At 32.6% G+C, this 26,613-nt stretch overlaps 1 protein-coding gene across 4 annotated transcripts in view; it reads right to left on the reverse strand.

The window, feature by feature from the left end:
• Nucleotides 1–26,613, reverse strand: part of LOC145674890 (uncharacterized) — a 148,805-nt gene that overhangs the window by 81,725 nt on the left and 40,467 nt on the right. For 3 of the 4 annotated variants that reach the window (XR_014129053.1, XM_081745140.1, XM_081745139.1), the window contains exons 6-10: nucleotides 22,899–23,015; nucleotides 18,698–18,793; nucleotides 10,369–10,467; nucleotides 2,355–2,450; nucleotides 65–160 (exon numbers count right to left, since the gene is read on the reverse strand). Coding sequence is in view for 3 of the 4 variants with exons in the window: in XM_081745140.1 (XP_081601266.1) it covers nucleotides 65–160; nucleotides 2,355–2,450; nucleotides 10,369–10,467; nucleotides 18,698–18,793; nucleotides 22,899–23,015 (504 nt within the window). In the remaining variant the exon portion in view is untranslated. The remainder of the gene's footprint in view (nucleotides 1–64; nucleotides 161–2,354; nucleotides 2,451–10,368; nucleotides 10,468–18,697; nucleotides 18,794–22,898; nucleotides 23,016–26,613) is intronic. The other variant, XM_081745141.1, reaches the window with a different exon arrangement.

Here is a 26,613-nt window from a genome sequence, read left to right on the forward strand (position 1 = left end):
ATGGCATTTGTCCTAATGAGAGAGTTTTGGGATATTAGTTGGCACAATTAAAAACTATACTTACGGTCAGCCTTTGCATGACACTCTTTGCACATTTTCTTCATCTCGGCGCTCAATCTCTTCTCAAATGCACGAACAACTGCAGAATCACGTCGAGCAACTGGAAGAAAATATCGTAGGTATTATTAATTTCTTTTATTAGGATAACGTGGGACTTATAATATTGTAAGGTTAGTACGTTCGTACTCCGTCAATTTTCATTCATACGAAAAACAACAGTGTTGTGTTTCGGTCCGCTTTATACAACCTCCTTTTCTTCGTTTCTCATTAACGAAAATTTAAACTCTTTCGTAACAGGAAATTTCCTATCCGAAGCCACGTAATTTCTCGACTAGATGCAAAATTTCCCTCCAACTAGAATCTATATTTCTTCTGGTTATTGAAACAGATCAGGAAAATGATACACGAAGTATGAAAAAGTGTGTGAATGGACCGAGACTCGAACCCGAAATCTTCGACGTACCGTGCTGATGCGTTAACCAATACGCCAACCAGCTCGCTCTTAGAACAGATATACACTCTCTCATTCTTTGTGTATTGCTGAGTTCGCACATATAGAGGAGTTAATGTGTTAAAAATCAGTAGTTTCCTCCTTTAATTAATATAATAGCAGGGAAAGTCTCTAGAATAGCAAAACATAAAACATAAGGGACCAAATTTCTTATCGCAACGCAACTCAAAATTTGCGTTTCTGATAGGAGACTAAACACATAAATTACAGAAAGAAATTGTATCTCGACACTGACACAATTACATTTGCCTCCATGAGATGTACAAAATTAAAGCATCACCTCTCAACTACACCATGTCTTAATTATCTATCCAAAAACGAGAAACGCAATATATCTATCTATCTATCTATCTATCTATCTATCTATCTATCTATCTATATATATATATATATATATATATATATTTGGAAAATAGAAAAAAATATTGGGAGTTAAAAGAAGCTGAAGATTGAGAAACGTGGAAGAAACATTTCAGGCACAAATAAATAAATAAATAAATAAATAAAGTCAATCATTAGTCTCAGAACCTGTCAATACTTAATAATATACAGGGTGGTCCAGATGTAGGTATACAGTATCATACTGAGCAGCTCATTGCATTTCATACCATTTCTTATTGCTATCCATCAAATAGACTTAGTTCCTTTATTATTTGTTTTTAATGTGTTTTTACTTACTTCTTAAGCTCGGAAGAGCCGAAGCAAATAAACCCATAAACTAGAATGTTATACTTGATCAATGTACGGGTGTATATATATATATATATATATATATATATATATATATATATATATATATACAGGGACAAGGGTTACAAAAATTTGTCACAATATTTTGAAACTAGATTTCTTACATTAAAATAAGAAAAAAAAGTTCATATGTTCATGTGTATCTCTGGTCGGAAGTGCATAGTTTCGTAGTTACAGGATGCAGAAAACGTGAGAAAATGAACTTTAAAGGCCTATAGTTCCACTACTATAGGACTGATGATAGTCGGGTCAAGACATGACTGAAGAACTAGTATGTGAACTATCCAAATATTCGTCTTCCACAGCCTCTGGTACATGCAAAATCATTTTTAGAGAGGCTGTTTGGGAGTACTTTATCACTCTCCACCTACATCTCTAAAAATTGGTGTTCAAGTACTGGAGCGTTCTTAAATGTGGATATTTGGATAGTTCACATATCAGTTCCTCAGTGAAGTCTTGACCCAATTACGGTAGGTCGCATAGTAATGGCGCTATGAACTTTTAAAGTTTTCTTGTTTCACGTTTCTGGCACCCTACAACTCCGAAACTTTCCACATTTGAGCGCAGGTCCATATTACCTTTTTTTTTCTTCTTATTTTCATGTGAGGAATCTGTTCGCAAAATATTCACATTTTTGTAACATCCTTTGTATACCAGATTCTTAAATACAGCAGTAAATTTGTTTCTTCGTAAGCACTAGATCTAGATCTAGAGAAGAAGAGAATTTTAACAACCAGTTCCGGAAACCTGAGAAATTTTAACTAGTTTGGACGAACCTGTTGAATGATACCACTGCTTGTGTACCTACGAGTAATTTCATTTCGGAAAAAATATATGAAATGCCATCTCGGTTTCTCGTATGAATCCCTAGTTCTAGTTTTGGTGTAGTGGCGTACTTGGAGTGTTAATATTAAAATTAATATATATATATATAATTGCACCTGAATTTTAAGAAAACTCCTAGTTTTGAAATACTACTAAGCACTGTAGGAGATGCTAAGTTCATGACGAGAAAAAAAAAAAAAAAACTTACACATCAGTGATGATTCATTAGAGTCACTTAACTTCTCTCGACGTCCTTCAGAATTACACTGGCGGTCAGATTCGATCGAAGTGCTAATTTCAGAATCTGTAAGTAAATAAAAACGTATAATTTATTTAAAACAGTCTCTTCTGATAATACTAACCATTAAATACCAACTGAATTTATGTTTGTATGTCTTAATCTGATTGTAATATACACCACAAGCTAAATATATGTAAACCGCTCTATGACACATAGGATCCTACGGAAATGAAACAACTTGCAAACTTTTACCCAGAAGTACGAACATACTTTAAAAGAGTTACAAATACATTAAGAAAAACATGCTAAAATTGAGTGCTCTTCCCTACGGGTCAATCCATATAAAGTGATTTGATTCAATGAGAGTTGCTTAGCTATTTGTAAATTTTTAGATTCTTTTTGTATATTATTGCCATATAAATTGCAGCACAAAATTGTTTTTTAAAAATTTTAACCCTAGGTCTTTTCTGAGTGTCAGCCATTTTTATTGAGCAGCGCGTGTCAATTAGTTACTTTATAGACGTTAGTATAAACCTGTATATCTTACGACTAGATTACTTTAAAAATATCTTCAGCCCTTTCTCTTCTTTAATTTTGTCCCTTAGCATGAAAAACCTTAACTGAACCCTAATACGTGAAGATCGCCTCTTAAATTTAGTATCTACAGTGAAAGAAATCCACTTTTCAGAGCTGAAATTTATGGCAAAGGGGTGAAATAACAAAGTTTATTTTCTTTTTTTAATTTTAAGCACATATGGTACTACGCTCACTATAGCTAGGGTAATAACACTGACATATGCTTCCTACAATTTTTATGATTTTTAAAATCTGAAATTTTGTAATTCTTGTAAAGTTTAAAATACGATATATGTGGTAGGATATTTTAAAAAATAAAAGAATATACATCTAAATACGAAAAAAACTATAGTAAAAATTTCAACTTTGATATTTGTGAACAAAGTTACAAATTTTCGAAAATTACAGGGAAGACGCAGGTCTACGCCATTTTCAACGATTTGTTTCTAAACTAAATACTTAACAACTTCAATCATAGAACACATTGTTTTCATTTGTAATTTCTATTCTAATGTTGGATGACTTACACTTTAGGAAAAAGTTTACAGCATTCAAACAACAACAACAAAAAAAAAGTTAATTTTGAAAATTACATAAAATTGATAAACAATCACAAATAAGAATAAAATAAAGTATTAAAAGTAATAAAAAATAAAAATAGCATTCGTAAACATGAAACTGATTATTGTAATTGAATTAACAATAAGTACAGCAGGTAAAGAGGCAAGTTACTCAATTTGTATGCTAAATGACTATTTAGAACATAGCACATAAGTTGTTCATACATTTCAAACTCACGACATAAATTATAATAAAAAGAATTTATAATGATTACTGCGGATGGCAAAAGAAACGAGCGTGACAACTAAACTCGGGACTCGGAATCCGTTCAGCACCCGTGTATTGACAGCTTTACTAATGTCAACCTGAATACATACAAAACTATCTGCACACAAATGTTGTTTTCCTGCAATTGTGATGCGATTCAAACAAAACGAAGGATTAAGCAATTGCAGACAAAGCATACTACGACGAACTATGCATGTATAGAGGAAAAACCCTGACTCAAATACACATATGGTACAATTTACTATACTTATATTGATCATATTCTTAGCTTTCTACATACTTACACAAAGGTAAAAATAAATAAATAAATGAAAAAAAAATTGTTAATAACAGAAGAATTGATCAGTACACATAACACAGGTCCGGACGTCAAATCACCATATTAAAGAATACAGAATCGCTCTTTCCGCTTCTCTCACAAAGCCCCAGCCATGGGTCAAGAATCCAGGCGTAAAACGAAGTCTCAAACCCCTCAGAACATACGAATTTTTATTCATTTTATCTGCACACGTATTCTGATTGGCTGAAGCATTATCATGACGTATAAGAAAGGTATGTGAGAATACGTTATCAGAATGGTTCCCACGGATGAGCTTCCAACATGAACAAAGTTTGCATTATGACGTAAAATAAAAGAAAACGCAGAAATGAAACGAAATGCACTTCTTTAAGTCCAATGCATAAAATAAAATTAATATCCTCAAAATTAGTTCATAATGAAGATCACTAAAAATTTGCCTAAAGTTGAACGGATTATTTAATTTCCAAATGGAATTTCAGCTAGTATAAGAACAGAACTAAAATTCCGAACATTTGAAACCACCAAACAAATTTTGTACTAGAAGCTGAGTGGTCTATTGTTTTGCCTCTTGCTACGGCAAGAATATCTGCGATGGAATAGGAAGCACAACAAAGAGGGAAATATCAAAAGCCAGCTTGCAAAGAATAAAAGAAGTTTAAATTCTTAATGGAGAGAAAATGTACTATTTTTGCGAAGAAAACATTAAAGCTATTGCCTACTTTCTAGTCATACAACAGAAAACTTTTACCAACAGCATTGAAGCATTTAGATCCACTGACTTGAAGTATTTAGAACAGAATTGAAAACTGTATGCGAATCAAAGAAATAATATCATAAATTTCACGGCGTTTCAGACAACTTGATGAGCTCTATGTTACATAAAAAACGGACATTTACAAAGGCATTGTGTTTTTCAAACTGTGCCCTTGACCTTACAAACAGATCACACAGTGACACGTATCTATGATGGACAGTGGCGGTTGCGACATGTTGAAGAACTCAGTTTAAAGAATTATTATTTTTATTATCCAGGAACTAGAACGCCATTTCAGAAGTCTACCAATAATAGTGTGTGGACTCCTATTAAAATTATTCTAAGAAAATACCACTTGTTACAACGGCAACAGACAGGTCACATGGCGTTCCACAAAACCTCACAGAAAAAAATAAGCATGCCTGTTTTAGCAGTCGCTCAAAACAGAAAAAAAAAGTCAAACGTAACTTTTCCTCAATTTTATAACTAAAATTAAAGCTTAATAAAAATAATAATAATAATAATAATAATAATAATAATAATAATAATAATAATAATAATAATAATAATAATAATAATAATTTTTATTCAATTTTCCACCAGAGATATTAAAACTTTGTAAAAATTAAAATATGAAATTTTAAAAGAACACGAGAAATATCTTAGAAGGCTTGATTAATCTCTATTACCCTTTTATTACCCTTTATACTCTATTGTGTTCAACGCTGAAACCGAAACTGTTTGACTTCTGCCACTTCCGGTTTGAATAAAGAGTTAAAGAGAAAATATGGTACCTATTATTAGAATGCTAACGCAATTCCAAAAAAAAAAAAAACTGCTTCTCGCTATTTTTTATCCTTTTCGCTCTATGTAGATCAATATTGAAACCGGATGTTGTAGTTAATTCCTATGGCTTCCGGTTTTAGAGTAGATTTAAGAATGGGGATGAAATGTATTCCTGCGACGCTAAATCAATTGCCGAAAAACGCTTCTTGCTATCTATTACCGTCTTTTTCCTACAGTGGTGAACGTTAAAACCGGAAATAGTTGTTTTCTATTATTTCCGTTTGGATTATCACTATCAACGAATCGTATTCTTAACTTTTAAGTTTCTACATCCTCATCAAAATTGATCATCCATCAAGTAGTTCTTTAGAAATAGTTGTTTTCTATTATTTCCGTTTGGATTATCATTATCAACAAATCCTATTCCTAACTTTTAAGTTTCTACATCCTGATCAAAATTGATCATCCATCAAGTAGTTCTTTAGAAATAGTTGTTTTCTATTATTTCCGTTTGGATTATCATTATCAACAAATCCTATTCCTAACTTTTAAGTTTCTACATCCTGATCAAAATTGATCATCCATCAAGTAGTTCTTTAGAAATAGTTGTTTTCTATTATTTCCGTTTGGATTATCATTATCAACAAATCCTATTCCTAACTTTTAAGTTTCTACATCCTGATCAAAATTGATCATCCATCAAGTAGTTCTTTAGAAATAGTTGTTTTCTATTATTTCCGTTTGGATTATCATTATCAACAAATCCTATTCCTAACTTTTAAGTTTCTACATCCTGATCAAAATTGATCATCCATCAAGTAGTTCTTTAGAAATAGTTGTTTTCTATTATTTCCGTTTGGATTATCATTATCAACAAATCCTATTCCTAACTTTTAAGTTTCTACATCCTGATCAAAATTGATCATCCATCAAGTAGTTCTTTAGAAATAGTTGTTTTCTATTATTTCCGTTTGGATTATCATTATAAACAAATCCTATTCCTAACTTTTAAGTTTCTACATCCTCATCAAAATTGATCATCCATCAAGTAGTTCTTTAGAAATAGTTGTTTTCTATTATTTCCGTTTGGATTATCATTATCAACAAATCCTATTCCTAACTTTTAAGTTTCTACATCCTGATCAAAATTGATCATCCATCAAGTAGTTCTTTAGAAATAGTTGTTTTCTATTATTTCCGTTTGGATTATCATTATCAACAAATCCTATTCCTAACTTTTAAGTTTCTACATCCTGATCAAAATTGATCATCCATCAAGTAGTTCTTTAGAAATAGTTGTTTTCTATTATTTCCGTTTGGATTATCATTATAAACAAATCCTATTCCTAACTTTTAAGTTTCTACATCCTGATCAAAATTGATCATCCATCAAGTAGTTCTTTAGAAATAGTTGTTTTCTATTATTTCCGTTTGGATTATCATTATCAACAAATCCTATTCCTAACTTTTAAGTTTCTACATCCTGATCAAAATTGATCATCCATCAAGTAGTTCTTTAGAAATAGTTGTTTTCTATTATTTCCGTTTGGATTATCATTATAAACAAATCCTATTCCTAACTTTTAAGTTTCTACATCCTCATCAAAATTGATCATCCATCAAGTAGTTCTTTAGAAATAGTTGTTTTCTATTATTTCCGTTTGGATTATCATTATCAACAAATCCTATTCCTAACTTTTAAGTTTCTACATCCTGATCAAAATTGATCATCCATCAAGTAGTTCTTTAGAAATAGTTGTTTTCTATTATTTCCGTTTGGATTATCATTATCAACAAATCCTATTCCTAACTTTTAAGTTTCTACATCCTCATCAAAATTGATCATCCATCAAGTAGTTCTTTAGAAATAGTTGTTTTCTATTATTTCCGTTTGGATTATCATTATAAACAAATCCTATTCCTAACTTTTAAGTTTCTACATCCTCATCAAAATTGATCATCCATCAAGTAGTTCTTTAGAAATAGTTGTTTTCTATTATTTCCGTTTGGATTATCATTATCAACAAATCCTATTCCTAACTTTTAAGTTTCTACATCCTGATCAAAATTGATCATCCATCAAGTAGTTCTTTAGAAATAGTTGTTTTCTATTATTTCCGTTTGGATTATCACTATCAACGAATCGTATTCTTAACTTTTAAGTTTCTACATCCTCATCAAAATTGATCATCCATCAAGTAGTTCTTTAGATTGTTTTGTCTCATGGAGAAAAAACATACAGACTAAATATATAAAGAGATATCTGTAAACTAAATGTCCTAAAAACACACATCATTAGTTTACCCTGTCCTCCATTGTGGTGAAATGCTAACGCCTTTACTGGATGGTAATCGACAGCTGTCACGGAATTAATCGAAGAACCATAATTGATAATACCTACACGTAACTAATAGAGATTTTTTTTAAAAAAAAATGAGATTTTAAAAACAATGCATTTACAAATTGCACTAAAGAGCATGATTTTTTCGATGTAATTCAATTGATATTCCCTTCAGTTTAGGAAATAGTGTACTGAAAGCAAGAAAAATCATTTATTGCTTGCGTAAGGTGAATAAATGACAAATACTAAAAGCATTGGGCACACTTTCTGACGTTGAGAGTCAAAGTTTTTAAGAAGATTAGGAAAGTGATTCGCTAGTGCAAAATGCTTTTAGTCATAGTTACATTTTTCACTACATCTCATCAAAAGAAAATATCTTCTCCTCTTTAGTGGATTTTACAAAAGCACTGTTACACATTTTTACGATTATTATTATTATTTACTTTTTACTTTTTAATCAATATTTTTAATTGATTGTGGAAGGCACTCTGTATAAAATTTCAGAGCTATTGCTGAAATGGATGTGCCCAAAATTTAACTTGCAAGATTTGACACAAACAAACTAAAAATAAGCTAATGAAAGCATTATCAAAATATAAGAAGGTTTAAACAAACAGAAACGTAAGCTAATAAAAGCATTGTAAGAAAATAAAAAGGTTCGAACAAACAGAGAAGTAACCTAATAAAAGCATTGTAAGAATATAAGAAGGTTCGAATATACATAAATGTAACATAATAAAAGCATTGCAAGAATATATGAAGGTTCGAACAAACAGAAAAGTAACCTAATAAAAGCATTATACGAATATACGAAGGTTCGAATAAACTTAAATGTAACATAATAAACGCATTGCAAGAAGATATGAAGGTTCAAACAAACAGAAAAGTAACCTAATAAAAGCATTATACGAATATAAGAAGGTTCGATCAAACAGAAAAGTAACCTAATAAAGCAAGAAGGTTCGAATAAACTTAAATGTAACCCAATAAAAGCATTATCAGAATATAAGAAGGTTAAAACAAACAGAAAAGTAACCTAATAAAAGCATTGTAAGAATATAAGAAGGTTCGAATAAACTTAAATGTAACCTAATAAAAGCATTGTAATATATGAAGGTTTGAAGAAACAGAAAAGTAACCTAATAAAAGTATTATAGAAATATAAGAAGGCTCGAACCAACAGAGAATAACCTGATAAAAGCATTGTAAGAATATATGAGGGTTCGAAAAACTTAAATGTAACCTAATAAAGGTGTTGTAAGAATATATGACGGTTCGAATAAAATGTAACTTAATAAAAGATTTGCAAGAATATATGAAGGTTCGAACAAACAGAAAAGTAACCTAATAAAAGCAGTATAGGAATATAGGGCAGCTTAAACAAACAGAAAAGTAACCTAATAAAAGCATTGTAAGAATATAAGAAGCTTCGAACAAACAGAGAAGTAACCTACGAAGACGAATGTGTGAATAGACTTAAATGTAACCTAGCAAAAGCATTATAAGAACAAACTGAAAAGTAACCTAATAAAAGCGTTGTAAGTATACGAAAATTGAAACAAATAGAAAAGTTATGTAATAAAAGCATTGTAAGAATATACGAAGGTTCAAACAAACAGAAAAGCAACCTATATTGGCACTATTATAAAATCAAAACAAATTTTCAAAGAAAACAATCATATTTAATTTATCTACTTTATAGTCAACAGAAATGATATTCTTCGTGCGAGCGTAGTAAGATAAAAATTAATTATGTTGTTAAACATGTGTTACATTTTAGTTTTATCTCAGCTAAAAATGTAATTAAACTAAGACAAATAAATAAATAAAATGAGAAAATAAAGTAAAATAAATAAACAAACAAATAAATAAAATAGTTGTAATCTCGAGCGAAAGTTCTAATGCGTCAACAGTTTCATTTTGAAACATTTTACTAGATCTATCACAGATTGTACGAAAATAATAAAAATGTCGCGTTCTCTATCGAACGTTCTTATGAGCTAAGAGCTTGTCATTAAAATAGTTTTTGTTTTATGTCGTATAGAACTGTCCGTCGTTTCATTATCTTACCTGCTACCTTCATTAAAACTATACTTTAGATTTTCACTTAATTGCAAGAAATGGATTTTTATAAGTTTTAACTTTTAAACAATAAATCAAAATTTTAATTTATAAATCACAATTTAACAAACGATCGCCATGTTTATCGTTCACATAGTGATGGCGTCCTGATTACTATATATCTTCGCCACGGAAATTAAAGTTAATGGTTCGGTTTGTCGTATTCACTCCAATTTTTTCCTAAACTAACAAAGCTTTTAAAAAAAATTGCAGAGGCAATTTTATTAACAATAAAATATGAAATGCTACTCACTTTGTTCTAATACGCCGTGATATTTGCAGCGATAGCGTGGTTGTTTCTCATTTGAGTTGCTTCCAGATTTGTTCTCCGCTGAAAGGTTATTTACCTGAGCTGTAAAGCAAATTAGATATTACTTATTTAGTTTTAAAAAATATCACTTTGTGTTGCATATTTTTTACTTTAAACTACATATAAATTAAGTCTCTGATAACTTTATAAGACTCCAAAGAAAGATATTTTACTAAACAAACTGCCTGACGAAGATCAATATCCTGAACGTTTGGACTGTAAAGCTCTAGACAAATTATATGATTCATAGCTGGAAACGTGTGAATAAATGATTAGCTAAGAAAACTGTCCTCAGATGAGAGTAGGACGTGTGCTCGTGTTGAATCGCACATGGCTCAGTCAACCACATACTCTCATGTCTCCCGAACTCACTCCATAATTGAGAATTATTATCATTAAGTATTCTGCCTCTTGGTAGGTCCTGGGACTAATGAGTTTTTTCTTGATTTTAATTTGAGTTTGGAAATGTTTTTTCCGCATTTCTCGATTTTCACCTTCCCCTTTTAATTTCCAATATTTTCTTCTATTTTTTAAATAATCGATCACTTGTGTTCTTTTTTCTATTCCTCGCTTTCCTTCTATGGCGACACGAAGAAGACAATTTCTTGCAAGATGTGTCCAATCCAATTGACCTTCCTACGAAGGATCGTAGCTAGAAGCGTTCTCTCCTATCCGTTTTAAAACATCTTCGTTTGTTACTCTTTCTGTCCGTTTTTATCTTCTGTATCTTCATCCAACACCACGTTCTGAAGCTCTCTAAATATTTCTTATTTAACTTCCGTAATGTCCAGGTCTCTGAACCACACTGTCCAATGTTCGATATATAGCACTTAATCAATTTCTGTCTTAGTCCAATATTAAGGCTGCATACTAAGGGTGACCTTTTCTTGTCGAGCGCTCCTTTGGCTATGACAATTCTAGATCTGATATGTTTGGTGCAGTAAGCATCTCTCGTCAAAATACTCCCCATATTTGAAATTATCGACCTCTTCAAGTACTCTTTGTTCTACTCTGACCCGTAAGGGCGCATTTCCGCGAGATATTCTTATGACGTTCAATTTTTCCACGTTGATTTCCATTCCATATAGTTTACCAGTGTCAACTATTTTGTCAATCATCTCTTGTAGTCCTTCTTCGGTTCTAGCTACAATAACCATATCATCTGCATACCCGATCTTGTTAATGATCTGCCCTCCAATCTTGAAATCTCCAATTCCCATTCATGATTCCTTCATTAAACATTCACTGAGAATACGTGAAGGCAAATTGTAGAGTAACTGAAACATATGGTAAAAGCATGAAACTATATGGACAATTGTGTTAGTACCAGGACCACTGTATGTTTCTGCAAACCACACTAACAGTAGCACTAATGTTCTGCTATTATAAAATTCGGAAAAGTAGACTTTATATGTTTAAATGACAGTATCTTTGATTGTTCGTTTACACCTATTCCTTTAATATTCACAGCAGTTTGAAGAAGTACCTCAGAAAACGCTGTTCGGAATACATCAACAAATACTCACTTCTCATCTTACTTTTTACATGTGGAAACCAAAAGATGTTATAAGCTGTTAAATTAAGTGAATACGGACAGTCATTAATTCGACATTTTCATAGGCACAAAAAATCAACAGTTTGGTGTGCTGAGTTGGAACTGGCGTTGTTGTGGTGAAGAATAATGCGACGATTTAGGTTTGTTTTACACAATTCATTGATGACCTCGGGGAAAAAAAAAAAAAGCACTCATCATTTACAGTCCTTCGATTTCCTAAAGCTATAGTTGCCACATGTCCGGTATAATCGAAGCAAAAAAAGCAATCATTTGCTTGGCAACACTCTTCAAATGAATAACTTTTCTTGGTTTCGGCTCACTTCCGAACACCCAAACAGCGGACTGCATTTTCCCTTCGGGTTCATATGAATAGATCCAAGTTTCGTCCGTAGAACAATGTAGTACATGAAATTTAACTTATCTCAGTTGAATTATTTGAGTATTTCTGTAGTAAAAATGAAATGAATGAAATTTTTAAGTTTTACGTCCCACACTTATACCGGCTAGGCTACAGGAAACGGGGATGAGAAGTGAATGAAATGGTGGAATGAAGGAAGTGGGAGGAAATAGGAGACTCCGAGAAAACCCACGCACAAGGTGTTTGTCCACCACAAAGTTTCGTTGGCGCGAGCTGGGATCGAACCAAGGACCCCATGCACCAGAGGTAAAAGCCCTACCACTGAGCCATCGCGACCCAGTATTTCTGTTGACCAATAGACAGGAGCCTGTTTTTGAGCTTTGTTCAAGTTATGTGGCATCCAACGGCTTGAAATTGTCCATATGTTCAGATGACCATGCAAAATTGTATGTATTACTTTCATGTCAATGTTCAAGGATATCTGAATCTCATGGTATGTCACATCTGATATCTCTCAATCACTTTACACACAGCATCAACATTACTGGTCCCAACAAACATGGGCGTATGACTGGGGATATACCGATATCACATTTTCACCGATATCTGATATCGATACTGAAGAGGCTGATACTTTTGGATACACTTCTTATATATTATCAGGAATTTTCAGAATAATGAAATGATCAACATTGTAATAGCATATAAATCTCCAGATGCTTCCTTTCTTGACAAGTGTGGTACCGTATCTTCAACACAAAATCAGGTAACTACTAACTTGTCTTACTCTCACAGTTGGTGCTGAAACAGAACTGAGCCGACAAGACTTACGCAAGGAACAACTCAAGTTGAGTCGAGGCTGCCCATATAACAAGAAATTCGGGTAAGTCTCTTGCAAAGAACAGAATATTAAACATCGGGATTATCCCGTAGCAAAAGAAACTCAGTGAGCTTGTCTTAATGCACATAAAACTTCGTGTCACAAAGTCCCTCTCAGAACCCTTGATAATTTTCTTCAGTGGTCTCTTCTCTGGTGCTTAGCTTACAATCAAATTGAGTACCAAAAGTGTCCTTTATACTTGTAGGCACTTTGGAAGATAAAAGTAGTCGAGCGTAGAACTGACCACTTCATCTTATTGCACAGATCGAAAATATATGAAGCAGTTCCATATTCCCCATGTGCCGTTAATTTTTTCTAATATGTAAGTAGGAGAAAATAATGATAAAAGTGAGCGTCTTGTGGGTTTCTTCTATAGCATTTTCTTCTGAATCGAAACCTCTGTCTTGTTTGAGATTAAAATGACGAGTTTGCTATCGATCATAGGCGCCCAAAGGGGAGGGCAGGGTGAGGCCAGCCCCTCCTGGCTAATGAAATTGTACACGTAAAATAGCAAACCACGTATATTAAATACCAGACGTAATATAGCAACCATAGAATGGCCTCTTCCTAGAAAATCTGGGTTGCCTAAAAGATTGCATTTCTTTTCACATAATGACTAAAAACCATTGGAGAGCTTCTCTATAGTTAGCGGGGGACGGAAAGGAGGGAGGAACATGGAGAGACTTTGATCCCTCGCCACAACTTTCTAAAAAAACGTTAAAAAATATCTCCTTATGTTGTATTACAGAGAATTAAACACGAAAATGCTCAAAAAATGAAGACATTAGCTTTTCTGCGAAAAAATTCCCGGACTCCCTCTCGACTGTGGAGTATTCCAAACCTACGGAAGGTTCGTCTCCCACAACAGACAACCACTAAATCGTCCCATGCTCAAAATACAACATTTATATGCATTAAGACAAGAAGACACACACACACACACACACACACACACACACAAGAAAGAAGCAATTCAAGATTGCAGTCGAAATATAAACTAGATGAACTTCTTTAAAGACACCTCATTTTAAAAACAAAAGGTCGGAAAAAGATAACAAAAATGTCGGTGTTGTCAACTTACATATTATTTCTACATAAGAAATAAAGTCTTTTCACGCGCAAAGCTATTCGTAAATTACCATGTATAAAAGTGGATTTATTAAAGATATCTACTTTCCAGTGACGGTATGTCTTGATCACTGAGAAACCAGAGGCGGTATGGCATACCACCGCATACCGTCTCATTTCGACCACTGAGTGCATCGTTACGTATGACCTTCACGGAATTCATTACTGGAAAATCTGCAATCACGCTCCAATTCGGAAAACCAATTGTACACAGTTCTACTCAATGGTGCTTCATCCCCAAAAGCCAAATCAAGCCGCCAGATGCATTGTTTCGGTGTCAAACTATATCATAAAAAAATCATTGTCCGAAAGTATTCACGAGAGCTTTCCATTTCTCACACAAAACTACTTCTTCAAATTGTTTTGATAAAAAAAATGAATACGTTTACCAAATCACAATAATTTAATTTAAACATAAAAGGATATTCTTCCGAATTCAATAATAGCGGAACACCAGATACATGAAAAGTCTGCGAAAGAACCGTACATTGCATCATTTGGTGTGGCATCAGTGATTTGGACTGCCTATTGCCGACACTGATCGGAGATAGAAACTCGTATCATCACTACGAATCTTAAACGAAAGGGAGGTAATTGCATATGAAGAGATCAGGCGAAATATCCAACAACTCTTTTGAAAGAATTCAAAAACCAAAGAACGGGAGGGAAGGTCTTGTTATGAACCAATGAGTAAGAACAGCTATTGATGAAATTTCTTGAGCGCGAAGTTATCTTTAAAATTACCATGTGCTAAAAACATTACAACGACTGTGTGCAGCTATCAAACCTATAAGCCAGGAATGTTGAGTTTGGTATGTTGTTATTGCACAGCCAACTTCCCACCGTAACTGCTTCAGAAAACAGACGCTGGATGGTTCAATTGTACGACGAGATGCTGAAATATCTGTTCTATAATACTACCATTCTGTAATATTTACATAGTTAGCATTTTAAAGAAATACTTCAAGATGTGTTGGATTTGATGCCAATTTACGAATCTGTGCGACTGACATGCGCAGCCCAAAGCCTAAGGAACAGTGTGATCGCTATGCTCAGGTTCACAACAAACATTTCTAACTGATACTAATGTAACCATCAGGAACTTGCGTTACTCTTTCATTTAAACTATAAGAAATTCATTTCGGTACCCATTATAAGATTAATCTGTAACATCTATAACTCAAAAGGAATTTAATTATAACCTATCTGATTATGCTTTTAGTCTAATCTCTTACTATTCTAATTTCAAAATTAAAACAATGTCGTTGAAATAAAGCATTACTCGATTAAATTATAGGGGCCGCGGTGGCTCAGTGGTAGAGCGTTCACCTCTGGTGCTTGTGGATCTGGGTTCGATCCCAGCCCCCGCCAAGTGAATTTTGTGATGAACAAACACCCTGTGCGTGGGTTTTCTCGGGGTTCTCCCGTTTCCTCCTACTTTCTTCATTCCACCATTTCATTCATTACTCATCATCACCGTCATCTTTAGCCTAATCGGCATAAGCCTGGGACATAAAACTCAAAATTTTCATTTTTTATTTTTTATTTTTTTATTAAATTATAATAAAGGAGTTGAGGAAACTTAGAGAAAAACAGGAATTAAAAAGAGCAGACATCTCAGATAGCAGATGTAAATGAAAATTTATTGTTGTAATCTCATATTTACTAAGTTTTTATTTAATACGTAACGACTTCAAAAATGGGGAATTGGAATTACGCAGCCTACGACGTGAACTTTCATTTTTATAGTAAAAACAAAATAACTTAGTTTCACCAAATGTACAAATATCATAATTGTACTCAATTGCTACTCGATTCCAGATCGATTTTTTTTTTAAACGTTTTCAACCGAATATTTTCTTTCGGCATTTCAATGTAAAATAACAGACCATAGCAAACGGAATATTATACTTCTGGGCTAATGCTATCAAACAAATACGAAAGAATAGGAGAGAAATAAAGAATATCTTTAAGGTCCCGTGTTTTAGCTAGTAATCTAGATTACGAAAAGTAAACTCAAAGTTTTGATTTCCAGAGTCCATTGAGCCATTGCCTTTACAGATAGAGTAAAATATGGAAGAGAATATGGTCTCTGTGGTCAATTCACCGATCAATTTCCAATAATTCGGTTCGTTGTCAGTAGTAGATGTTATTCTTAGAGCCTAACAGACGCCGAAAGGAAAACGTCGGGTTTCCGTGGGGATTAATCATTGAACTTTAATTATATGTAAGATGTAAAGAGACCCGTTCTGTTCTAAAGAAAAGACAATTATATACTGTTTTCCGTTGCAAAAATATCCCCTTCAATAATAAATAATGATCATAGATGCATCGCATTTTGCGATACAATTTTTCGTTTGCATCGCATTTCTAAGATTTTGTGTTGCAAACTGCGATGCGATACCGTTTAAATAAAACGCTGATATACAGGGTGTAACAAAAAGGCACGGCAAAATTTCAGGGGCGAATTCCTTATGGACAGACAAGCAAAAAAGTTCATATGACCTTATGTTGGGAAATGCATCGTTACAGAGTTACAGCCATTGAGACATCTAAGGTGTGAAATAGTCACATTCTGGTCTTCCCTCAATGTGACTCAATTTAAACCTCAATAACTCAGACCCTAATTAAGCTAGGAAGACAATTTCGGTATCTATGTATCTCTGAATGACGAGGCTTTCCGCCGATATGTATTTTATGTATGTGAGGGGTACCACGGCGGACGGGGGAGGGTAAAGTACATACTTTTTCGTTTTTCCTTTCTTTTCTTTCTTTCTTTCTTTCTTTTTCTTTCTTTTTTTTTTGCATCAGAATTTTGGGGATGAAATTTCTTCTTCCTTGGGGGCACACTTATAAAATTTGTTATACGAAGCAGTCCAGTATATCGTAATACCCTGTTTGCGTACTTGTTGCGTAGAAGTCTTAAATGGAGCCGCCCTGAAAATAAATATAATTTTCAAACTGAGACTCAAAAATTTGGCCGAGTTTGTCCTCCTTCTTCTCCCCCCATATAAGCAACAAATACACATACAGGCTATTACCATATACTGAGCTATCTTATTGCTTAATATACCAATTTTTATGAGTGTACCCCCAAGGAGGAAGGAGTGCCATTATCACAATCCTGATGCAAAAAACGAAAAAGCACGTACTTTATCGTCTCTTGTCCGCCATGGCATCCCCCACATACATAAAATGCATATCGGCGGAAAGCTTCGTCCTTCAGGAATACATTGATGATAAAATTATCTTTCTAGCTTAATTACGGATGGGTTATTGAGATTTAAATTGAATCACATTGATGGGCACCAAAATGTGACTATTTCACACCGTCAGGTGGCTCAGTGACCTTAACTCTCTAACGATGAGTTTCCCGACATATAGTCGTATGAACTTTTTCGCTGTCTACCCATAAGGAATCTACCCTTGAAATTTTGCCGTACCTTTTTGTTACACCCTGTATCTATCTATCTATCTATCTATCTATATCTATATATATATATATATGAGGAGTGTGTGAGTGTGTGTATGGAGGTCGTGAACTTTCATTCAGTCATTTTTTTTAAGTTTGTGAAAATTAAGCAGTAGATTAACGTTACAAACTAGTAAATTTAAAATAAAAATGACAACCATGTTCTCACCCGTGTTAGGTTGAAATGAGCTTTCAATATTCCGTGACTTTTTATTTATTTATTTATTTATTTATTACTGTTGAGCCCCAAATGGAAAGAAGAAAGTATGGTAACCATTAAAAAGAAAGAAAAAAAGAAAGGTCGAATTTCAGTTTGAACGGACATGGCCTCAACATGCCGAAAAAGATATTTCTGGACGTTTGTTTGTCCGTTCTTCACGATGTAAGTATCACTCGACTAGAGGCCTCTACCGTTTAACGTATCCACATTAAATTTTGAACTTAAGATTTTTCAGGGAAAACATTTTTATAATATTTGAATTTCCTTCCTACCTACAGAAATAAGGGTGAAAATAAAAAAAAGCGATTTTCTCGAAAACTGCTCTAGGCGCTAACGCGAATTCTTGCTCCAGGCGACAACTAGCCTATTTGTGTCTCTGGCATCATCTGCAACATAACACGATTTAGTTTAAGGAATAGGAGCAAGCAAGATTAGTACAGTGACCCGTACCTTTTATTTCACACGAGTTTCAGTTCCTTCAGCAAGTTTCGGACATAGGGGGACGTGGAAGGACACATCGATGCTGTTTTGTGATTACAAGGAAAGGGGACTGAGCCTTTGAGGTTCTGAGACTGAACATGAGGAAAACGTCTTGAGTATACCTCGTGATCTGGTTCTACTTCAATGCCAAAACTTAAGACACAAAAGATGTCTCTTACATTGTGAGTTGCTACACTGATGTTTGTGGCTGTAACGTGGCTTCTGCTTCATTTTCTTCATAAACTCGAATTCACTGGAGACTACAGTTTGAGAACCTGTGTGTGTAAAAAGAAAGTACTTGCAAAAAGCAATAACAAAAGAACTATTAGAGCTATCTGCACAAATCGTTTATTCATTAATTAATTCATTCATCCATTTATTGCATCCGTTAACTGTCTCAGAACTAAATTGGACATATCAGTTTGAAATATATACATAAACATATATGTTTGTATTACATTTAGAGTACTCTAAATTCATGAATACACCTTATTATACATTTTATATTTACATATACGAATTATTTTGAATATATTCTTCAATACAGTAAAAGAATTGTTCTATCAAATACTTTCTAAATTTGATTCTAAAGTTATTTATAGAAATCTGATTTTTAAAGATGGTGGATGCAATTATATAATAGAGTACTTTTATGCAAGATTGATGTATTATATATATTTGCTCTGTATGTATGCAAGTGAATCTTCTTTACTTCTTGTATTTTAACTGGGTATATCTTTGTTGACAACAAATTCGTTACTATCTTATTCATATATTTAATATATTTCAACAAATACATCGAAGAAACAGTCATTATTTTAAGTTCTTTAAAAATATTTCTGCCTGCTAGTACCCTTACCACTTTCTTCTGTAGTCTAAAGATGACAAGACTTTTGGGAGTACCTTAACAAAACCTTAACCCATACTTTATTATAGAATGAAAATTTGAGAAATATATACACACTTAGCTATTTTTAAATTGATCTTATCTCTTACACATCTAACTACATAACACAGTTTGCTTAAGTTAGTTCTTATATGTTATATATGAGGCTACCAACTGAATTTATTAAATATTTTTACAACGAGAAAGGTAACAGTTTCTACATTTTTAATTGTTTTATCATCTATTTTTATTGTAATAGTTTGATTATTTTTAACATTGTGAAAATTTAAGGAAAATATTTTATTAGTATTAATAATAAGCACATTTTTATTCATCCAACTATAAAGTTGGTTCATTGCCAGTTGGCAATTTGAAGCTAATCGCCTTCCTCTTTCCCAAGTCACTATTACATTCGTATCATCTGCATACAAGTCGCACACGAACTGTTAATATTTTCAGAAAAATCATATATAGAAGAAAGAGAAGTGGTCTCAGTATTGATCCTTGCGGTTCTCCCTGCTTTTTAACTTTTTGCACTCGTTACACATTTTTTATTTTTGTTGTTAACTTTTCGTAAGATTTTAGTTACTTGCATCCGATTTTTAATGTATGACTCAAATTATTTATTTGCAAGACCTCTGATATCATAGCAATGAACTTTCTTTAGAAATGTACGGTGATTTACTAAATCAAAAGCTTTTGCTAGATCTAAAAATATTCCTGCACATAATTCTTCCCTATCCAATAGCTTCTTTCAGGTTTTAAGAAGAAACAATTAAAAATTACTGTCTCGGTGGATTTACCTTTCAAGAAACCATGTTGTACGTTGAATAAAATAGAGTAGGTCTATATTTAAATGCATTTCATTATCCGATTAAAAATTATTTTCTTCAGAATTTTATTGGTAGCAATGAAATCAATCTATAGTATTCTATTTCACTTCGTTTATCTTTCTTATGTAACGGCTTAATTTTACTAATTTTTAGATCAGGAAAAGTTCCTGTTGAGAGTGAAATATCTGACAGATAACATATAACAACTTTTCATAAAATTGTGAGATATTTCATCCGTCCCAGCCGAGTACAAATTTTTCATTTGTTTTATTATAATAACTTTTTCACTTTCTGTTACCTGTTTTAAAAATATCGATTTCTCACACTTTTTCATTTTTATTTTTTTTTTAAGTTAGGTTTTCTAGTTGTTTTTTTTTTTTTTTTTTTTTTTTTTTTTTTTTTTTTTTTTTAAATAAGAGTTTGCCCTACATTTCTAACATATTTGTTAAATGATATTTGCTATGCGTTTTGGATTTGTCACATTTATACCCTCATGGATTATGCTACTTTTTTGTATTAAGCTCTTCTTTAATTACTTTCCATACTGCCTGTGACTTATTGTGTGACTGAAGAATCATCCTACTATTATAATTTGTTTCGTTATTTTCAACATTTTTTGTAATCATTTTTGTGTTTATAATCGATTTCATTTATTCTAGTAGGGTGACACTTTCTAATTTTATTTAACTGTATATTTAATATGTTTGCTTTAAAAATTTCAAGTGTCGTCCATTTTTCTTTTTTGTTTTCAGTAAATATATATATATATATATATATATATATATATATATATATATATATATATATATATATATATATATATATATATATATATATATATTATTGGAAATGCAATTTCAGTTATGTCTTACAGTATCTTGTATTTATCTCAAATACATCATCTACGTTGGTTAGCTCATAAATATTATCCCACGTCTCTAGGCTAAGTAAATAAGTAAAATAACTAATACTAATGGAACTAAGACGCCTTGTTATTATATGCATTTCATTTGTTTCCACGTTTATTAGAGTTGCTTATTTAAAAATGATTATTTTTACGATTTGTGCTTCATGATCTTAAAAGCTTGTATTTATAACTTCTGATTCATAATTTATGCTTAATGGGTTTCCAAAATTTCGTCTATACTCGATACTGATTTTTCTTTTTTTCTTTTTTCTTTTTCTTTCTTTCTTTCTTCTTCTTCTCCTTCTTTTTTTGTTATTCTTGTTGGTAATTTGAAATTGTGGGAATTAAATTGTGTGTTTGAAATAAAGATTCAAAATCTTCATTGAGTTTTCCATTCAAAAAATTTACGTTCAAATCACCTACAATAATTGACATGTATTTCTTACCATGAAAATACTCCAGTATTTTATCTAAATTGTTGATAAATATGTTAATACTACTGTCTGACGTCCTATATACACAAATACCATATATATATATATTTGGAAACGTATCTCTTTTGTACTACATTCAAACTCTTTCTCTTCATTGAATTTGTCAAACTTTTTATCTTTCATTTCATTTTTCTTTACAAAATGCATGATACACTGCATAAGAGATTTGTTCTACAGTGTCTTGCTGAACAGGTAAAGTTTGGAATTACAATATATTGTATCTCGTCATCTCTATGCCAATGTTCTGTTATGCATATAATATCAACACCTTTGTAAGGATCATTTAACTAATTGAAGTTGTTTATCTGTATTCAAACCCTGTGTATTTTGACGAAAGAGTATGATTGTATTCTTTTTATTATCAGAATGTTTATTATTGTAGTTTTTTTTGTTGTTGTTTTATATAGGGTGACCACAAAGTCCTGTTACCCTTGAAAATAAGTAATATAAACCATTAGACGTACGTAAATAACTACATGGAAAGAACTGAATGAGATGAACGACAATGCTTTTGAGAAGTTTTATTGAGATAGGAAATATTAAGTGTACAAAGGATTAGTCCGTCGACCGTCATTCTCTTGACAAAGGATAATACGCCGCGAGGTTCTGTGCGGCATTTTAAGGAACATTGCACGTGTAACTTGAGTGAAAGCTTGTTTCACAGCTTCTGTCAGTTTGGCAGTGGTATCGTAAGAGATTATCGTACCACGATAAATTCAACGCCCAGGAAAGACTTTCGTAAGATATTCGCGAGAGCATAATGGGAAAACTTGCATTAGCATTTACTACTAAGGGGTAACAGAGAAACGTATATTAGCATTTATCAAGGGATAATGGAACTTTCTGGTCACCCTGTATTTTCAAATATTGTCAATTTTTGTCCATCATTAATATTAAAATTAAGTTTTAATTTCTTAGAATCCGGTTGTAAAGTACAAATAAACAAATTATTATTATTATTATTATTATTATTATTATTATTATTATTATTATTATTATTATTATTATTATTATTATTATTATACTAACTAAATACACTCCCTATGTGAGGGTTACATATCTAACTGTTCTTTGAAAGGTGACAAAGAAGAGAAGTAATACAAAGAGTTGGGAATAAATCTTATAAACAGAATATCGTTTAGGTGAGTTCATATGTTTAAAGTGTGTTTTATGCACACTGCAACTTATTACCACCAATTACCCCACAATGTTTCATTATTTACTTGGCATTAATTATGCTTAAAAATTACACTTTCTTACCATCAGAGGAATAATACTCTTCGCATGTAACATCTTTAGCACGCTCTACGTTTTGATTCGACTTTGATCTTGCCAGGTTTGCATTCTTTTCAAGTGAAGATGAATGATTTGATTTTGCTATAAATAAAATTAACACATAAATGTAAGTAAACAAAATGCAAATCTTTAAATATACAAGGTTAAAAAAGTCAAATTATAATATGAAAAGTCTACATCCATGGAATACTTTGAAGTGTATAACACTATAAATAGAGAATATTCAAAATTTATACAGCGTGTTTCAAAACAACATCGACAACGTTTGGGAGGTGATTCCAGACACTAAGATAAGACAAAAAGTATAGACCAACCTGGGTGTGCAAATGCTTCCTTTCGGAGTTATAGACTCTCGGAAACATGAAAAAACGAACTTGAAAGACCCATAGCTCCAATACTATGGGACCTACCGTAGTCGGGTCAAGACTTCACTTACAAATTAATATGTACGCTATCCAAAAATACATATTTCACAATCCTAAGGTACTCACGCAACAATTTTTATAGAGGGAGTTTGGCTACGGGCATATAATGTGAAGTACGCACTAACTAACTCTATAAAAATTGTTGCAGAAGTACTTCAGGATTATGAAACTTGGATATCTGGATAGGGCACATACTAGTTCCTAAGTGAAGTCTTGACGTGACTATGGTAAGTCCTATAGTTTTGGAACTATAAAAGTACATTTTTTCATGTTTCCGCCAGTCTTTAACTCCGAAAGGAAGCATTTGTGTACCAAGGTTGGTCTACACTTTTTATTTATCTTGGTGTCAGAAATCAGCTTCCAAACGTTGCCGAGGTTGTTTTGAAACACGCTGTAAATGACTATTTTGGAAGCAAGCAAAATTGCGAAAGAATTACCTTCGATTATATGTTTCTCGATTATTTCGACGGCATTATGCGGTTTTAATTATCAAATGTAAAATGACAAGAAGCCAGGTTAAAAAAGTTAACTAAGAATTGTATGAAGAATCAACTATAATATGCCCTGAAGTGCAACACTACATTGAAGAAATAGTATATTGAAGAAATAGTAGAGAAATATCCATACATAAAATAGGAAGAGACTTATCAAGACTTTGGTATGGAGCGTGGTGCTTTACGGATCAGAGACGTGCACATTGAGAAAAGCTAAAAAAAATCCAAGCTGGAAGCATTTGAAATGTGGTGTTGGTGCAGAATGCTGCGCATATCATGGACCGAAAGGAAAAATGAATGAAAACGTACTAAAGGAAGCTAATGAAGGACGAAAGATCATGAAGATCATGAAAGACAGAAGAAAAACCAGGAAGAGGAAGACCAAGGATCAAAAATGAAGAAGCAGTGGCGTATTTAGAGCACTTCCGGGCTTAAGCCCTTCCCCCCAAATTTTATTTACTACATTAAAGTAAATAAAATATCTTGCAGAATTTTCACATATCCAGGACTAAAATTAGCAAAGCCCTTCCTCGAAACAAAATCGTAAATACACCACTGCGAAGAAGAGACCTTATCAAAATATAAAACAGCTCTCCCAAGGGAGAGGAAGTTTTAAAATTCCATGTTGCCCACCAACCTATGGTTGAAAAGAGAAAGAGGAAGATGGTAGGAAGAAATAAATCTTGCCAAATAATGCTATGATAATCAAGTATGTTTCCCAGATTATGATATTGCTTTTACTTTGGGGAAGTGTCAATTAGTTTGCGCCACGATTTATCAAGGAGATCTTGATTAATATATATATATATATCAAATGGAATGTATAGCTTATTGAGCCCCCGCACTTGAAACCAGTTTTGGGTCATATATGAGAGTGCGAATACACAGTGGTTTTCCTCACTCACTCTAAACTTCTACGGATATATACGGCTGTCAATGTGTCCGTGACAGAAATGATTCTCATAGCTGAATATCCCGCTCCGTTTGCCTTGGCACTGCAGTCTCTCAAGAACCTCCAACGAGCAGGTAGAGAAGAAATAGTGCGAGAGGGTCTTCCAAAGTGGACGTCGCTGTTCTATCAGTGGACAGGGTTCACACTGAAAATCTGGTATCGATTTCTCTGATTTTTCATGTCTGTCAATGAGTAAGAAAGTTTTCTTTGACTCGAGAACACTATCATTTATGGATAAGTTTACAAAATATATATTTTTAAGTGGCCTTCAGCTTCCCCAAAGTCGACCAACGCTCTCTTTTTTACTTCTTACATACAGTATAAGTTTACTTTCTTTCTCTAAATCTTTATGAATGAAACTTCTAGTATTCCGAATACAATAAAATAGTACCAAAAAGTACAAATACACACTAACGATATCTTTAATATCTCGGGATTCTGAAAAGATTCTGAAAACACTTATAAACATAAGTCAATATGCATCAAATTTGGCTTATCTCTTTGTTTATGAACAAACAAGAACATTACATACAGTATAAGTTTACTTTCTTTCTCTAAATCTTTATGAATGAAACTTCTAGTATTCCGAATACAATAAAATAGTACCAAAAAGTACAAATACACACTAACGATATCTTTAATATCTCGGGATTCTGAAAAGATTCTGAAAACACTTATAAACATAAGTCAATATGCATCAAATTTGGCTTATCTCTTTGTTTATGAACAAACAAGAAGATTCTTTTTTTTTTCTGCAGTATTTTATTTTTTTAAAATTTAATTTATTTCTTTTATTTCAAATCTTAAATTTCTTTCAATCTTTAAATTTGTTGTGAATAATGTTTTAAATTTTTCGGCATTCCTTGAGATCCTTTATTTCTTAAGATAATTTTAGTTTTTCACCTGTTTACTTGTCATCTTTCTGAATTTGTTTTAATTCTTCTAGTTATTCTTTATATCTTCTGTGGGCAGCTAAAAAAATACTTGACTTTCTGTAAAATATAAAAGATTTCTCTGACTATCCCTGACTTAATTTAGTTTCCGTGACTTTCAAAGTTAGTGTGCATCCTGAGTTACGGGGTCTTCTGTTTTATGATTCTTCTGTCCGGGCGCTCCTCGTCGAGGTACTCGGGCTCAGCTGTGGGAACTCTTGATCTCCCACTGCGTAGAACATCGATGAGACATTGACACATACAATACCACGTGAACAGCTATTCTGCGGAAAGACTCGGCTTATCGTAACACCATTATAGTGTCACACTCAAAGTCACTTGACTGCTCAGTGGATATTTGCTAGCATTACAGAAACAGACTGTGATCCACACACAGCGGATTCACATACACAACTACATTCATCATATTGCTCTGAGTAGAGACGTAGATTTTTCGCAACAATTTTGATATTTTGTAGAATTAATTATCACAATTTTCGCATTTATGACGCATTTACTTTATAAATGTAGCACAAGTTTTTTTTTGGTTTAAATATGGAACTTGTAAAAAGTATATTTTTGGTGGTAAGGTGTATACCTATCTAATACAAAAATGAAGATACTGAAGAATTTACTGAAATATAGAAATTAATGCAAAAATTTAAACCTTAGTTAAAGGATAATATGCATTACCAGTTCATGCATTACCATCAAGACATTACCAGTTCTTCTTTTAAGTTTGTTCTCCTGTCAGTAACAATCATATTACACTTAAAAAAGAATCTCTCGGCATCAACACTCGAGGCTGGGAACCATATTGAACGTAATAAGCTGTTTTAATAATGAACAGGTACCCGAATATAATCTGCTCTGAAA

This window comes from Thermobia domestica, chromosome 18, assembly GCF_964235325.1.
Source record: "Thermobia domestica chromosome 18, izTheDome1.hap1.1, whole genome shotgun sequence".
Lineage (NCBI taxonomy): Eukaryota > Metazoa > Arthropoda > Insecta > Zygentoma > Lepismatidae > Thermobia > Thermobia domestica.